The sequence below is a fragment of the Peromyscus leucopus genome, chromosome 11 (genome assembly GCF_004664715.2).
Source record: "Peromyscus leucopus breed LL Stock chromosome 11, UCI_PerLeu_2.1, whole genome shotgun sequence".
In the NCBI taxonomy this organism is placed as follows: domain Eukaryota; kingdom Metazoa; phylum Chordata; class Mammalia; order Rodentia; family Cricetidae; genus Peromyscus; species Peromyscus leucopus.
The window spans coordinates 57774661-57790074 of record NC_051072.1 but is presented as its reverse complement, the minus strand read 5'-3'; the positions used below and the strand labels follow the sequence as shown (position 1 = coordinate 57790074).

The 15414-nt window shown below is 43.3% G+C and overlaps 1 protein-coding gene across 1 annotated transcript; it reads left to right on the top strand.

Moving 5' to 3' along the window:
* The first annotated feature begins 2926 nt into the window (after window positions 1–2926).
* Rps23 (ribosomal protein S23) lies at window positions 2927–4797 on the top strand. Its single transcript, XM_028891024.2, has 4 exons — window positions 2927–3032; window positions 3431–3590; window positions 4328–4448; window positions 4606–4797. Exons 1-4 carry the CDS (start codon window positions 3029–3031, stop codon window positions 4750–4752), a joined length of 432 nt encoding a protein of 143 aa, XP_028746857.1. The 5' UTR covers window positions 2927–3028; the 3' UTR covers window positions 4753–4797.
* The last annotated feature ends 10617 nt before the right edge of the window (window positions 4798–15414 follow it).

Below are 15414 nucleotides of genomic sequence, written 5' to 3'. Positions count from 1 at the left end.
AAGTGGTCAGGCTTAGTTGAGAGTCTGTGATCGACTGTGTGACATAAGGGACTCTTGGTTATTTTAGCACATCTCTATTGAGAGAGAGAGAGATTTTCTTGTATATAGCTTCTGACTAGCTTCTTTAAGTTGTAACAGGATTTCCTTATAACAGCAGGCCTCTGGCCTTGTCTAGGCAAAGGAAATGAAGTACTTGTTCACATCAGAATGTGATCAAAATGATGTTAGTCACGGAGCACTGACTGAGCCATTTGTAAAAGGGGTTACTGACTTCCAACCATGTATTTGTCTGAGACAATATCATCACGGTGGTCTTCCTATGTCTCTGAGAGATCTCCAAAACAGAAGGTACCTGTTGTCTACATCATCACACCATTTAACTAGAGGCTGGCTTGGGTATGTATATGTCCCCAGTTGTTCATCTTTCTGTGGTGTCACTCAGAGCCACAGTTTTCAATATCTGTTCTTAGGGTTACTTACCCACTTCACATCTCTGGATGTGAAACTGAACCCATGCAAAACAGAGCATGTATGTTCTTCCAAACCAGGTGTGTGGTTATTCATGCCTGTATCACAACACTCAGGATACTGAGGCAGGAGGATCAGTTCAAGGCCAGCCTGTACTGTGTGGCACCGTGACTCAACAAGATATTTTCAACTTTTCCCGCTTACTAATACAGTTGCTCAAGTGCAAGCTCAAGAGGCGGTAGTGAACTCATGGTGAGGTCAAAGTCACAGCTCTCATCTTAAAGGAATAAGGGACCTTTATTCTGGAGTCATTCTGAGTGACCGTGGTCCAGGAACACAGATTTAACTTACCCCAAATTCCATATTCCAGTTTGGGAGCAGATTCATGAAGTGTTTACACAGTTTTACACAACAAAAAAGTCATAAATCAAGGCAAGTTAAAACAGATTCGGGGGGTACACGAAGAGGTAGATACATCAAGACGGGGGAAGCTTTTCTAGAGGCCCAAGATGCTATCCAATGACATTCTTAGCTTTTGGATTGATTGGTGGGAGCAGGTTTTTATCTATTGGTTACAAGATGTTAGTTCCAACACAGAGATGGGCCAGGAAAGGCTGTTAAGAGAGCTAAAATGAGCCGGGCGGTGGTGCCTCACGCCTTTAATCCCAGCACTCGGGAGGCAGAGGCAGGCGGATCTCCGTGAGTTGGAGGCCAGCCTGGTCTACAGAGTGAGTCCTAGGATAGGCTCCAAAGCTACACAGAGAAACCCTGTCTTGAAAAAAACCAAAAGAAGAGAGAGAGAGAGAGAGAGAGAGAGAGAGAGAGAGAGAGAGAGCGCTAAAATGAGCTCAAGTGAGGTAGCTTGCAACATTCCAATCTCCCCACAGTACTGAAAGTCTAATCAGCCGATCACACATTCTTTTCGGTTTTCCTTCTGATTCAGAATCCAGTGCTCAGAAAATCCTGTTGGCTTTACCACAAACCAGTATAACCAATCCAGTGACTTCAGCACCTCCACCGAGTGAGCATCCCAGTCGCCATCACCTCTTTTTACAATTACACTTTCCTTAGTGTTTCCCGGACTCATCTGTTTTTGTCTCTCAGAAAACCACAAATCTTATTTAAGAATCCCCCAGCTTCAAACTTTAAAGTAGTACTTGGTCACCACAGGAGTTTTAGAAAGCTTTACTGTGGGAAAGTTCTGTGTACCATGTAACACCCAGGCCTCCAGAGCCACCTCGGCTCACTATTCATTGACCTCTCAGGTCTACTGATCGAGAACCACTTTTCCTGGAAGGCTGTATCCCATGCGAACTATAGGCTCCCACCTTAAATTACCCTACAGTGTTGCATTCTTAAAGTACCCGATAAAGCTAACCACACACACACACACACACACACACACACACACACACACACACACGCACTACTAAATTGTTTTTTTCTAATACATTTGTCAGTATGTAAAAAATTTTTTTTTTAAATTTTTAGTCTGTCCCTTCACACCTAGAACATGAACTTTACATGAGCAGAAATCTTCATTCTCTTAACTGGCAAATCCCCAGTGCAAAGATACTAAAAGTTGTTAAGTGACTCAACATCCCAGAAAAACCTTATATTTATTTCACTTTCCAGGAGAAACTCAGGTTGTAAAGGTACTGGAATTAAAGGAATCAGGCAAGGACGCACAACCAGGAAACGTCAGCTCACTCTTTAAAGCTAACATCTGGCTGGGTTTGTTTGTTTTTGAGACAGGGTTTCTCTGTGTAGCCTTGCGCCTTTGCTGGATTTCACTCTGTAGACCAGGCTAGCCTCGAACCCACAGAGATCCGCCTGGCTCTATCTCCCGAGTGCTGGGACTAAAGGCATGAGCCACCACCGCCCGGCTGGTTGGATTTTTTTTTTTTTTTTTTTTTTTTTATTTATTTATTATGTATACAGCATATATGACTGCAGGCCAGAAGAGGGCACCATGTGGTTGCTGGGAATTGATCTCAGGACCTCTGGAAAAGCAGTCAGTGCTCTTAACCTCTGAGCCATCTCTCCAGCCCTGGTTGGATTCTTTTTATCACTGCCTCACTAATACTAACAACTTACTGTGCAGCACATTAAAGAGTGAGCCTCAGAAAAATCTTTGCCCAAATACAGCTCAGGTCACGGCCGCTCAGTGACGTCAAGACGTCTCACCCCGCCCCCTCCGAACTAGCACCGCCCAGCCCTGTGCCCGCGAGGGTTGCCTGGGACGCCTGCGCAGTGAGTATTTAGCGCACAGATTTCTGGGATTGGTAGTCCATAGTCCTCTAGCCTTGTTATTGGCCTGCAAAGGAGATAACAACGTAAACTAGATCGCTTTGAATTTGATAAAAACAATTAAATAAAACTGAGCCGTGTCTCAGACGAGTAGGAGCACTGAGTCGTTTCCAAAGGAGGCTCCCGTATCGGCACAGGCGCCGCTCGGACGGCCGCACGGGGTCCTCGGCTGGGCGGGGCCTCGCGCAGTGCCTTGTGGGTCCTTCCTGCGCCGTCTCTCTCTTTCTCTCGGGCCCGTGGCGCCGGCAGGATGGGTGAGCTCTGCGGGGCCGGGCTGAGGGTCCGCGGGAGGGACCCGGGGCTCGGGGCACGGTCCGTCGTGGGCCGAGAGAGCGGGGAGCGGGGGTGCGCTGCGGCGGAGGCCGGGTGAGGAAGCTCCGTCCCGCGGGCACGTGGCCGCGCGAAGGGCTGATGCGGCCTGCGGGCCGCCTTGCCCGGCCGCCGCCGCCGCTCCGGAGCCGTGCGCGGGAAGTTTACATCGGCTGAAGGGCCACGGCCGGGGGGTGCGTGCACGTCTCCGAGTTAACTAGGGAATTGCGCGGGTAAGTGGCCCCCGGACTACGGTGAGCGGCAGGACCCCCCCCGGTGTCCAGGGCCCATCCAGCCAAGGCTCGGGTTGGCCAAGCGGACCCAAGTGATGTTTTATTTCCAGGCAAGTGTCGCGGTCTCCGCACTGCCAGGAAGCTCCGCAGCCACCGGCGGGACCAGAAGTGGCATGATAAGCAATACAAGAAAGCCCACTTGGGCACAGCCCTGAAGGCCAATCCGTTTGGAGGTGCCTCCCATGCCAAGGGAATCGTGCTGGAAAAAGTGTAAGTGAAGGGGCTGCTCCCGAAAGGCGTTGTGTGATCGCCACTGAGAACGAAGAACTCATTCTTCAAAACTAAAAGATGTGAGGCCACGTTGGTGTGGGTTTTTAGGGAGGAAGGATGGAAGGTACCCGTGTTTATGTTAGGATTAGTTCTCAGAATTGGATGACTAAAGGTTTCTTATTTCAGCATGGGTCTGGAAGGAATGGGAGAAGACGACTGATAATAGAGCCCATATCGAACAGTGTGAGGACTGTTTAAAATACGTACCCAGCCATCTGGTACATTCTTAAGATCTTTTGGGGGGGTTGAGATGCAGCTGGTGCGTTGGCTTTTTAAAATTATTTTATTATTTTTGTTTGTTTTGCTTTCCGAGACAAGGTTTCTCTTTGTAGCAACTCTGGCTGTCCCAGAACTCGGTGGTTATTAGAACATACAGAGGTCCCCCTGCCTCTGCCTCTCAGTGCTGGGATTAAAGGCATGGGCCATCATGCCCAGCCTGGAAGCATTGACTTTAAAATAGCAATTATTTTGTGTAGTTTTGACAAATTAGTTAAAATCGGAATCCCTTGTTTCCTCGGTTTTGCAACTCCAAAGGAGCTAGAAGTTCTCTACTGTTGGCGTGGAGGGGACTCAGGATGAACAAAAACTTAGTTGAAATCATTGCATCGGAGGGATTTAAGAGCGGATTGAGAGGGGGGGGGAACTTCGTGCACTCACATGCGCCCTTGCTGTTTCAGAGGGGTTGAAGCCAAACAGCCAAATTCTGCCATCAGGAAGTGTGTCAGGGTGCAGCTCATCAAGAACGGCAAGAAGATCACAGCTTTCGTGCCCAACGATGGCTGCTTGAACTTCATTGAGGTGAGTGTCAGTCTGTACTTCTGCTTGTGGGGTGGCTTTTTCCTACGTGCTTTCGTTTTTGTTTTTTTTTTTTAATCTGGCAAATGGGCAGTTCCTTTTAATTGGTGTGCATTTAATTGCTACTGATACCTAAGATGGGCTTTATATTTTATTTCAGGAAAACGATGAAGTTCTGGTTGCTGGATTTGGTCGAAAAGGTCATGCTGTAGGTGATATTCCTGGAGTCCGCTTTAAGGTTGTTAAAGTAGCCAATGTGTCCCTTTTGGCCCTGTACAAAGGCAAGAAGGAAAGACCAAGATCCTAAATTTTGACAGCGGAAATGCAATAATAAATTTTCATATTCTGAAAATAGTTTGTGTCTTAATTCCTATCCTGGCCTTTAACCCTTTTAGGAAAGAGTTGCTAAAACATTTTGTGGTATAAGTGTGGCTTGTACCAAGACAGTGTAGCATCCCTTACTCTGCAGCTACAGTCTAGAAATAAGTGCAGTAATATGAAGAGTGTCTTCATGTACAGTATTCTCAACATGCATCGAATTTCAATTGCTTGGCAGTTGTCAAGTTTAATATAGTGAGTATCATGGATGTCTTTAATTGGTATTTATAAAGATCTAATTTTCGGTGTTTACTAAGATGTGACAGTGTGGAGAACTAACTTAGCATGCATAAAGTCCTGGAGGGTCAGTCATCAGCAGATAAAACCGCCTATTCATGGGGCTATAATTCCAACACTTGGAGACTGAGGCAGAAAGTGCTTTAAATGTGGTGGGGAGGGTGGGTCGCAGCCCCAGCAGTTTGAATGTGCAGTAAGTAGTTGTGGGGAGCTTAGGCCAAGGTAAATGGGCTGCAGAGGGAAAGTCAGACAAGGGAGAGTGCATGCCTTCTGTAATCAGTTGTCTGGTACATTTGAACCTCCAGCGGCCAGTGAATGAATGCCAAGGGCTTTGCAGGTGAAGCTGCAGGACCAGAGCTCAGATCTCCTGCCTCACTAAATGGAGGGGTGAAGGGGAACACCCCATGGCAGCTTTGGCCTTGCTACTTGTCTGTATTTTTGGCACTTAGTTGGCTCAAACCATTCTTCAATCTGCAATGCCTCCCTGTTGAGTACCTTGTATTTTAAACCTTGGTGATCTCAGGGTGTTCAGTTGTGTCAGGTGGGGATTATAGCCCTGATTGTGTGTGCACTAGAGTAGACTAGTAGACTGCACTAGTCTGGCTCTTGATTTCATACAGTGCTTCCTAGCAGGTGGAGGTGTCCTTTAAGCAGCCGAGGATGTCCATGGTCAACCCTGCCAGGAAGGCTCAGAGGCTTACATGTGACATCTGGCATGGATGTCTGGCTGCTAGTGTGGCAGTGAGGTGAAGTCTCAACAAAACAAACTCCTGGGGCCAAGGAGAACTTTGTTCCCTCCTGTCATTGTAAGGATCAGCTGAACCTGCAAAGTCCTTTGGGGAGATGTCAAGACACCCCCAAGGGCATCTTGTATACTTAACTCTTTTTTGGTTTGGTTTGTTTTTCGAGACAGGATTTCTCTGTGTAGTTTTGGTGCCTGTCCTGAATCTCAATCTGTAGACCAGGCTGACCTTGAACTCACAGAGCCTGTCTCTGCCTCCAGAGTGCTGGGATTAAAGGTGTCCACCACCGCCCAGCCCACTTAACTCTGCTTACATGTTCACAGGATTACCTTTTTTATCAGCTACACAGCCCCACGGTACAGTGGCTACCAAACTAACAAGGGTACCTTAAATACAGTGTGGAACTGAATTTTGTCCCTTTTCTGTATGCTCGTCCATATTGGTGACCAAGGTTCTGTCCTTCACACTTAACATGAAGCTTGTGTCTCTTGCCATGCTTTTTCCCAATGAGCAAGAAGACTGGACATGGCTCCCACCTGTAATCCCATTTGGGAGGCAGATTGCATTTGGAGGTCAGCATGGATCACGAAGTAAAACCCTGTCTCAAAAAAACAAAATCTGAGAAAGGCATCAACAACTTGGACAGTTTCAGCTGGTCTGTGTTTTAGGATATAGGAAAACATTCTAAAATGTATGGAGGAGCTAGAATAGCTTGAACAATGTTGCAGGCTAATAAAGGTGGAACGGTAACAAAGCAATTTTAAGACTAGCTGCAGCATCAAGACTGAAGACGAGTGGCAGAATTAGGTCGGCTTTCTAAATGGGGACCAGGTGAGACTCAAGAAACAGCATTTTTAACCTAAGCTGAGTTAGGATTCTTAGAAATTACTCGCAAAGCATGTTTTATAAAATAATGCTGGTCATCCAGTTTTTAAACTTCAGCTTTTTGAAGGTCCTTAAAAGGTAACGTGAAGTATTTTTAAATCGCATACTCAATGAAGGACATGTATCCACTCCTAAAACTTGTATCCACTCCTTATAGTATCTGTACAGGTACTTGGAAAGTGAAACAGCTGGGTTTTCCATCTGCTGGGGGAGAATGGCAGTTTTGTATGAAGTACAAATCTATCTCAGCCACTAAACTCCTAAGTAGTTAGACGTTAAAATACATGCCTGTATTTTAAAGCCTGTGTATGTATTTATGGCAACTTAGTGACAGCCAAGAACTAGAAATCTACAGGAGAGGCAGCTAAACTGTATATCCAAAAATGGCGTACTACTAACCAGAAAAACTATTGTTGGGACTGGAGAAATGGGTCAGTTTAGGAACATGTGCCCCGTGGACTTGTGTTCACACCCATCTCCAGCAGAACAACTGTAACTCCAGCTCAAGGGTAATCAAACTTTTCTGGCCTCTACAGGCATACACTCAATGTGCACAAATCCACACAGACACATGTACATGTGATTTTTTTAAAATTAGATAGTGAAATTGCTGTTACGTGCAGCAACTTCCATGAATCACAAGAGTACAAAAGGGCAATTTCAAAAAGTTACTTCCTATATGTTATCATTTATTTAACTCGAAGATTACATACAGCATGGGGACAAGACGGCAGTCAACAGGAATGAGAAGCAGCCCCACACGTTTTATTGCTCCCCCACCCCCAAAACATACCTTTCTGGCTGTTGTGCTTGCGTCTGCCTCCTGAGTGAGTGCTGGAAGTAAATAAAGATATGTTCCACAATGCCTGGCCAAAAGGTTCCTTTGTAGTTTTGTGTCTTGATTATGTTGGGGTTAATACAACTCAATATGGTGGAATGTCATACACACTCAAAAAAGGGGAATGCACTCAAATCAATTTATTCCCAACACTCGGAAAGCAGAGGCAGGTGGATAAAGCCAGCCTGGTCTACAGAGTTCTTGGTCAGCCAGGGATACAGAGAGAAACACTGTCCTGAAGAGAAAAAATAGAAGTTGTGAACAGTACTTCAGCCCATTATTTATCTGTGTTAAGTCTGTCTAGCAAAGGCCAAACAAAGCAGAGACTTCAGAGCAGAAGGAACCTCACCTTCCCTGCCTCAAGATCCCACGGCAAAGGGATGTCAGGTTTAGCCACTTGCTGGATTTCAGGGATCGGCAGTCTCTGAGAAACGATGTTTAAGGTGTCTGTGAGCTCTTTTAAACATGCTCAGGTAGCTCTAAGGTAATGGTCTTCTGACTTTCTCCATGTGTAACCACTGGTCTTTTTGTGTTGTATCCGTCTTGAGATCGCCTCTTCTCCCTTTGTTTACTTCCCACAAACTGAGCTTACAGCCTTGTGTGGGGCACCACACCTGGTACCTGGTCCCATTCCCTAACTGGGCACTTTATACTACTTGCTCAGATCTGGCCACCTCATCTCATCAACTGGAAATAACTGGAATGTAGGTAAGTCCTATCACTTTAAAAATAACTTGCTCAAGTAATTGCACTGCTGAGATAGAACAGTTGTGGTCTAATGCTGTCGCTGAGGAAAGTCAAACCATTGCCAAGCAGTGGGCACTGCCTTACAAGTGGAAGAGGCCTGGCCCCATGCTGGGCTTTTAGTAAGGGTTTCTTCTTCTCTGTGTCTGAGGGGAAGTATATATAAGATCAGTGAAAATTTTGTGCTTTATGAAGATACTGAAATGCATTTGAAAATTTCTGTTAGCATAGCACTTTAGATACCACTTTTTTCTTCTATTTTTAAAAGAATTGCATGGTTCTAATTTCAGAACCTATATATGTATATCTTACTTTTTTTTTTTTTTTTTTTTTTTTTTTTTTTTTGTTTTTCAAGACAGGGTTTCTCTGTGCAGCTTTGCGCCTTTCCTGGAACTCGCTTTGGAGACAAGGCTAGCCTCGAACTCCGATCCGCCTGCCTCTGCCTCCCGAGTGCTGGGATTAAAGGCGTGCGCCACCACCGCCCGGCAATCTTACTGTTTTTTATTGAAAAATTTTTTTCATACAGCATATTCTGATTACAGTTTTCCCTCCCTCATATTCACCCAGCTCCTCCCCACCACCTCACCTACCCAATCCCGTGCTTGCTTTTTCTTTCTCTTTAGGAACAGGCCAACAAATAGATAGATAGATAGATAGATAGATAGATAGATAGATAGATAGATAGATAGATAGATAATTAGCTAACAAAGCAGAGACAAACAAAAAGCTCTAGAAACGCACATGCAGAGACACAAATGCATGATGCAGAGACATCTACACATATACACAAAACTTACAAAAAAAAAAAAAAAACACAAAATAGGAAACCCTAATAGATAATTAAAAGACAAGGTAGAAAATGTCCAGAAAAAGCATTAGGTCATTATGGAAAAAAAAAAAATCTCCAAAAATACCGCTGAGTTTGTTTTGTGTTGGCCATCTACTTACTGCTGGGCACAGGGCCTTCCTTAAGTGTGGTTCATATGCCCTGTGAGGCTCCAGGGGAGAAAACTAATTTTCCTCTGCAAGCATTTGTCAACTGGAGATCGATTCTGACTTAGGGATGGGGGTCATGTTTACTTCCCCTCTTGGCACCCCATCTGGCTTGGACCTGTGCATGCTGCCAGTCAAAGTTCCTATGTGTGTCTTGTTCTGTCTGGAGGACACGGTTTCCTTGGTGTCCTCCATCCTGTCTGGCTCTTAAAATCTTTCTCCATCTTCAGCGTAGTTCATTGAACCCTGAGGGGAGGGATTTGATGAAGATATCCATTTAGGACTGACTGTTCCAAGTCTCTCACTTTGCATTCCAATTGTGGGTCTCTATATTAGTTCTCATATACTGCAAGAGAAAGCTCTGATAATGGCTGAACAAGATATCATTGGGAGTCATTTTATTGCCACATTCCTTTAGTAGAATAATAGTATTTGGATTTCCCCTAGGTCCACAGCCTATCACGCTGTAGGTTCTTGAGCACCCAGGCAGTGTCAGGCATGAGTTCTATCCTGTGAAGTAAGCTTTAATTCCTAGCAGATTGGCTGGTTGCTCCCACAGGTTTTGTAACACTATTTAATCAGCAACTCTTACAGACAAGTCACCATTGTAGACTGCAGAATTTGTAGCTGGATTGTGTTTACCTTTCTCTGGTAGTGTGCAGAGTACCTTTCAGTACCATGAACACTGGTCAGCAGGGATGAAGGCTTTAAGTAGGCACCAGCTCCACTTCTCGGTGCTCAGTGATATATGTAGATGTTGTCTTCAGCAACAGGACTTTACATCAGTTTATAGAGAGCAACCAATAACCTCGTCAATAGACTGAGTACTTTGGGGGTTCCCATGGGGCCTCTTTATCAACAACTCATTTAGATATAATCCACTCCTGGCACTGGAGATTCTACTTGGTTGCAAGAGAGGTCTAGTTGGGGCTTTGTCTCTCCAGTTAATTGGTGATTCCATTTAGATTCTTTCATATATGTATATATTTTAAGTGATGGGTTTCCATATGACCTCTCAAATGGCCCTTAGTGTTAGCTGTCCCTTCAAGTATTCTCTCCCTTACCCACTTTTTCTCCCCCTCTCTATTTAATTTCCCCATTCCAGTCACGTCCCTAACCCCACATCTCCATAACTATATACTCTATTTACACTATCTTAGGAGTTTCTTCCCTCCATTCCAGTCTCCTACTCTACACCTAATCTTTGTGGTTATACAGGTTATAGTATGCCCATAGAAGGCTTAAAAGCTAACAACCACATATAAGAGAATATATACTATATTTGTCTTTTTGGGTCTAGGTTACCTTATGATTTTTTTCTAGCTCCATTTACCTGTGAATTTCATGATTCTTTAACAGCTGAGCAATTAATACTCCATTGTGTAAATGTACCACATTTCTATTATCATTCTTTTTTTTTTTTTTTTTTTTAGAATTTCGTGATCCTCCTGCCTCCGCCTCCTTCAGCAAATCCTACCGGCGTGCGCCGCCGCCGCCGCCGCCACCACCACCACTGGCTCTATTATCATTCTTTCATTGATGGACATCTACTCTGTTTCCAATTTATGGCTATTATGAATAGAACAGCCAAGAACATGGATGAGCAATTATCTCTGTAGTAGGACGTAGAGTCCTTTGGGTATATGCCCAAGAGTGGTATAGCTGAATCTTGAGGTAAATCGATTCCCATCTTTCTGAGAAGCCACCACACTGATTTCCATAGTGGCTGTACAAGTTTGTACTCCCACCAGCAATGGAGAAGTGTTTCCTTAACCCACAGCCTCACCAGAATGAGCTGTCATTTGTTTTAGTGATCTTGGCCATTTTGACTGATTGAAGATGGACTCTCAAAGTAGTTTTGATTTCCATTTCCCTGATGATTAAGGATGTTGTATGTTTATTTAAGTGTTTCTCAGCCGTTTGTGTTTCATCTTTTGAGAACTCTATTCAAAAATGGGTTGTGTTTTTGATATCCAGGGTTTTTTTTAACTTTATATATTTTGGATATTAACCCACTATGGAATGTGTGGTTAGTAAAGATCTTTTCCCCATTGTGTAGCTAACCACTTTGTCCTATTGGCAATGTCCTTTGCCATACAGAAGCTTTTCAGTTTCATGAGGTCTCATTTATTAATTGTTGATTTTAGTGCCTGTACTAATGGTGTTCTGTTCAGAAAGTCTTTTCCTGTACCAAAAAGTTCAAGATTACTTCATAACTTATTCTTCTATCAGATTCAGTATATCTGGCTTTATGTTAAAGTCTTTGATTATGCAGGGTGATAAATATGGATTTGTATTCTTCTACATACAGCCATCCAATTTAACCAGCACCATTTGTTGAAGATGCTCTTTTTTTCAGTGTATTTTTCAAAATCAAGTGTCTATAGGTGTGTGAATTTATGCCTGGGTTGTCAATTCAATTCCATTGATCAATATGTCTTTTTTTTATGCCAATGCCATGTTGTTTTTATTACTATGGCTTTGTAATACAGTTTGAGAATGAGGATGGTGATACCTCCACCACTTCTTTTATTGTTCAGCATTGTTTTAGCTGTCTCAGGCTTGGTTTTTGTTTTCTTTTGTTTATCTGAAGTTGAGACTTGTCCTTTGAAGGTTTGTAAAGTATTGTGTTGGTATTTTGATGGTATTGAATCTGTAGATTGCTTTTTGGTAGGATAGCCATTTTTTCTTTTCTTTTCTTTCTTTCTTTCTTTTTTTGTTTGTTTTTTTTTTTTTTGTTTTTTTGAGACAGGGTTTCTCTGAGTAGTTTTGGTGCCTGTCCTGGATCTCACTCTGTAGCCCAGGCTGGCCTCGAACTCAGAGATCTGTCTGGCTCTGCCTCCCAAGTGCTGGGATTAAAGGCATGTGCTACCACTGCCCAGGATAGCCATTTTTACTATGTTCATCCTGCGAATATTTGAACATGGGAGATCTTACCATCTTCTGATAACTTCTTCAACTTCTTATTTTCAACGTTTTAAAGTTTTTATCATTACAAGCCGTTCACTTGCTTGGTTGGAGTCCCCCCATGATGTTTCTATTGAGATATTGTGAAAGGTATTGTTCCTCTGGTTTCTTTCTCAGTGTGTGTGCCACCTGTACATAGGAGGGCTGAGTTTTGTGAGTTAATCTTGTATCCAGACACTTCACTGAAACCATCTATCAGCTGTAGGAGTTGCTCAGTGGAATTTTTAGGGTCACTCGTGTATCCTATCATATTATCTGCAAATAACAACTTGGACTCTTTCCTTTCCAGTATATATCTCATTGTTCTCCTTCACTTGTCTTATTGCTGTAGCTAGAACTTCAAGTGCTATATTGAATAGATATGGAGAGAGTGGACAGCCTTGTCTTGTTCCTGATTTTAATGAAAATACTTTTCAGTTTCTCTCCATTTAGGTTGATATTGGCTGGGGGCTTGTTGTAAATCACTTTGATTGTGTTGAGGTATGTCTCTTGTAGCTCTACTCCCTCCAGGACTTTTATAATGGTTATTTTTGTCAAAGGCCCTTTCTGCATCTAATGAAATGATCATAAAATTTTTGTCTTTCAGTCTGTTTATATGGTGGATTACATTTGTTGATTTACGTTTGTTGAACCATACCTACATCTCTGGGAAGAAGCCTACTTGATCATGATGGATGATATTTTTGATATAGTCTTTGAATCGGTTTGCAAGTGTGTGGCTGAGATTTTTTGCATCTATATTCGTAAGAGAACTTGGTCTGAAAACGTCCTTGTTGGATCTTTGTGTGGTTTAGGTATCACGGAAACCATGATCACTGTAATCAGGCACTGGTCTTTGTCTCTGCTTTGCAGTATAACTGAGGAGTATTAGCATTACTTCGTCTTTGAAGTCTGCTGCAATTCTGTGCTAAAACGAACTGTCCCTGGGCTTTTCTCAGTTGGGGGATTTAAATTGCTGCTTCTATTTCCTGAGGAGTTATGGGTCTCTTTAAATTGCTTATCTGATCATGATTTAACTTTGGTAGGTTGTGTATACAAAGAAAATTACCAGTTTTGTGGAGTACAGCTTTTGAAAGGATGTCCTCATGATTCTCTGGGTTTCCTTGCTTTCTGTTATTGTGTTCCCATTTTCTTCTCTAATTTTATTAATTTGGATTATTCTGTTCTATTAGTTGATTTGGCTAGATGTTTATCAGTCTTACTGATTTTCTCAAAGAACCAACTCCATTTCATTGAGTCTTTGTATTTTTTGTTTGTTTGTTTGTTTGTTTGTTTTCGAGACAGGGTTTCTCTGTGTAGTTTTGCTCCTTTCCTGGAACTCACTTGGTAGCTCAGGCTGGCCTCGAACTCACAGAGATCCACCTGGCTCTGCCTCCTGAGTGCTGGAATTAAAGGCGTGCGCCACCACCGCCCGGCTCTAAAATTTTTTTTTATGTTGACACTTAGTGCTGTTAACTTGCCTCTTAGATCTGCTTTCATTGGGTCCCATATGTTTTGATGTGTTGTTTTCATTTTTGTTCAATTCTAAAAAGTTTTAATTTATTTCTTACTTATTATCTTGACCTATTTTTTGTTCAATAGTGAGTTGTTCAGTTTATAAATTCTGTTGTTCCTGTCGTTGGCATTCAGCATTAATCTGTAGTGAACAGATAGGATTCAGGGTGCTATTTCAACTTCCTTGTGTCTGTTGAGACTGTCTTTGTGTCCAAGCATATGGTCAATTTTGGAGAAAGTTCCATGGGCTGCCGAGAAGAAGGTATATTCTTTTGTGTGTGTGTGAAATGTTCTGTAGATATCTGCTAGGTCCATTTGATGCACGACATTATTTCACTCCAGCATTTCTCTGTTTAGTGTTTGTCTGGATGGCCTGTCCTTTGGCAGGAGTTGGGTACTGAAGTTCCTCACTACCTCTGTGTGAGGGTCGATATGTGATTGAAGCCGCAGGAGTGTTTCTTTTATGAATTTGTGTGCCCTTGTGTTTGGTGTATAGATGTTAAGAATCACAATGTTCTCTTGGTGGATTTTTCCTTTGATGAGTATATAGTGTCCTCTATTTCTCCTGATTAATTTCAGTTTGAACTTTATTTTGGCAGATATTAAAATGCTTATACCAGCTTTCTTCTTAGGTCCATTTGCTTGGAATATCTTTTTTTCCAACCCTTTACCTTGAGGTTGAAAGGACCAAGCAGACGCCATAACAGGCTGCTCAGTCTTCTCTCAGAGATCAGGCCTCAATTTCAGTTTCCTGAGACTGAGCAAGCAGTTTCTGGAACAGCCGTGAACAAATGACATAGTCCTTGCAGTAGCTCCCTTTCTGCACGTACTCTGACTGCTCAAGGTTCAGCCAGTTGTTTACTGTCTGGGACCCCTCACCAACTTAGAGCTAAGTGCCTGGGTCAATGTGAAGGTGCGAGGCCAGCCAGCCCCCATGGCAGCTCAAGGACAAAGCCTGGGACTTGTCCAGGCCTGCCCCCAAAATGATAACTGTAACCCCCAACCAGAAAATTCAAAGGTTACACACCCTCACCCAATCATATGACGCCAAGGCTTGTACCATCCTGCTTGTGGTTTTTCTCTCTAAAAACCCCTCACCCTACGAGCTCAGGGCCGTCCTCCTCCACCTGCTGTGTCAGACGTTGGACATGGACTAAGCCCAGGCTTGCTTGTTATCAATAAACCCCTGTGTGTTTTGCATCGGATGTCGGCTCTGTGGTGGTCTTGCTGGGGTGTGGGGGTGTCTCTCAACGCAGCCACAACAAGGTAATGTCTATCTTTGATGTTGAACTGTGTTCTTGGATGCAGCAGAAGGATGGATCCTGTTTTTGAATCCATTCTGTCAGTCTGTGTCTTTTTATTAGGGAACTGAGACAATTAATGTTGAGAGTTATCAGTGAGTGGTGTTTGGTGATTCCTGTTATTTTGTTGTTAAGATCTGGGTTTCCCACTCTCTTTTGATTTGCTGGTATGGAATTACTTATTCCTGTCTTTTCTTTGGTGTGCTTCACCTGTTCAGATTGAAGTTTTCCTTCTAGCACCATTCCTGGAATTGGATTCGTAGGTAGATACTGCTTAGATTTGATTTTATCATGGAATAATCTTCTTTCCCCACTTATTGTGTGTTGGGGTCCAGCCCAACCTGCCGAACAGTCCTTGAAGGGGAGAGTGAGTAATTGAGAAATGCTAG

What these genes read in the sequence shown, in the direction of transcription:
- Rps23 (XM_028891024.2), top strand. An exon ending in GGAATCGTGCTGGAAAAAGT is followed by an intron (nt 3,591 to 4,327) that starts GTAAGTGAAGGG and finishes TTGCTGTTTCAG; the next exon opens with AGGGGTTGAAGCCAAACAGC. An exon ending in GCTGCTTGAACTTCATTGAG is followed by an intron (nt 4,449 to 4,605) that starts GTGAGTGTCAGT and finishes ATTTTATTTCAG; the next exon opens with GAAAACGATGAAGTTCTGGT.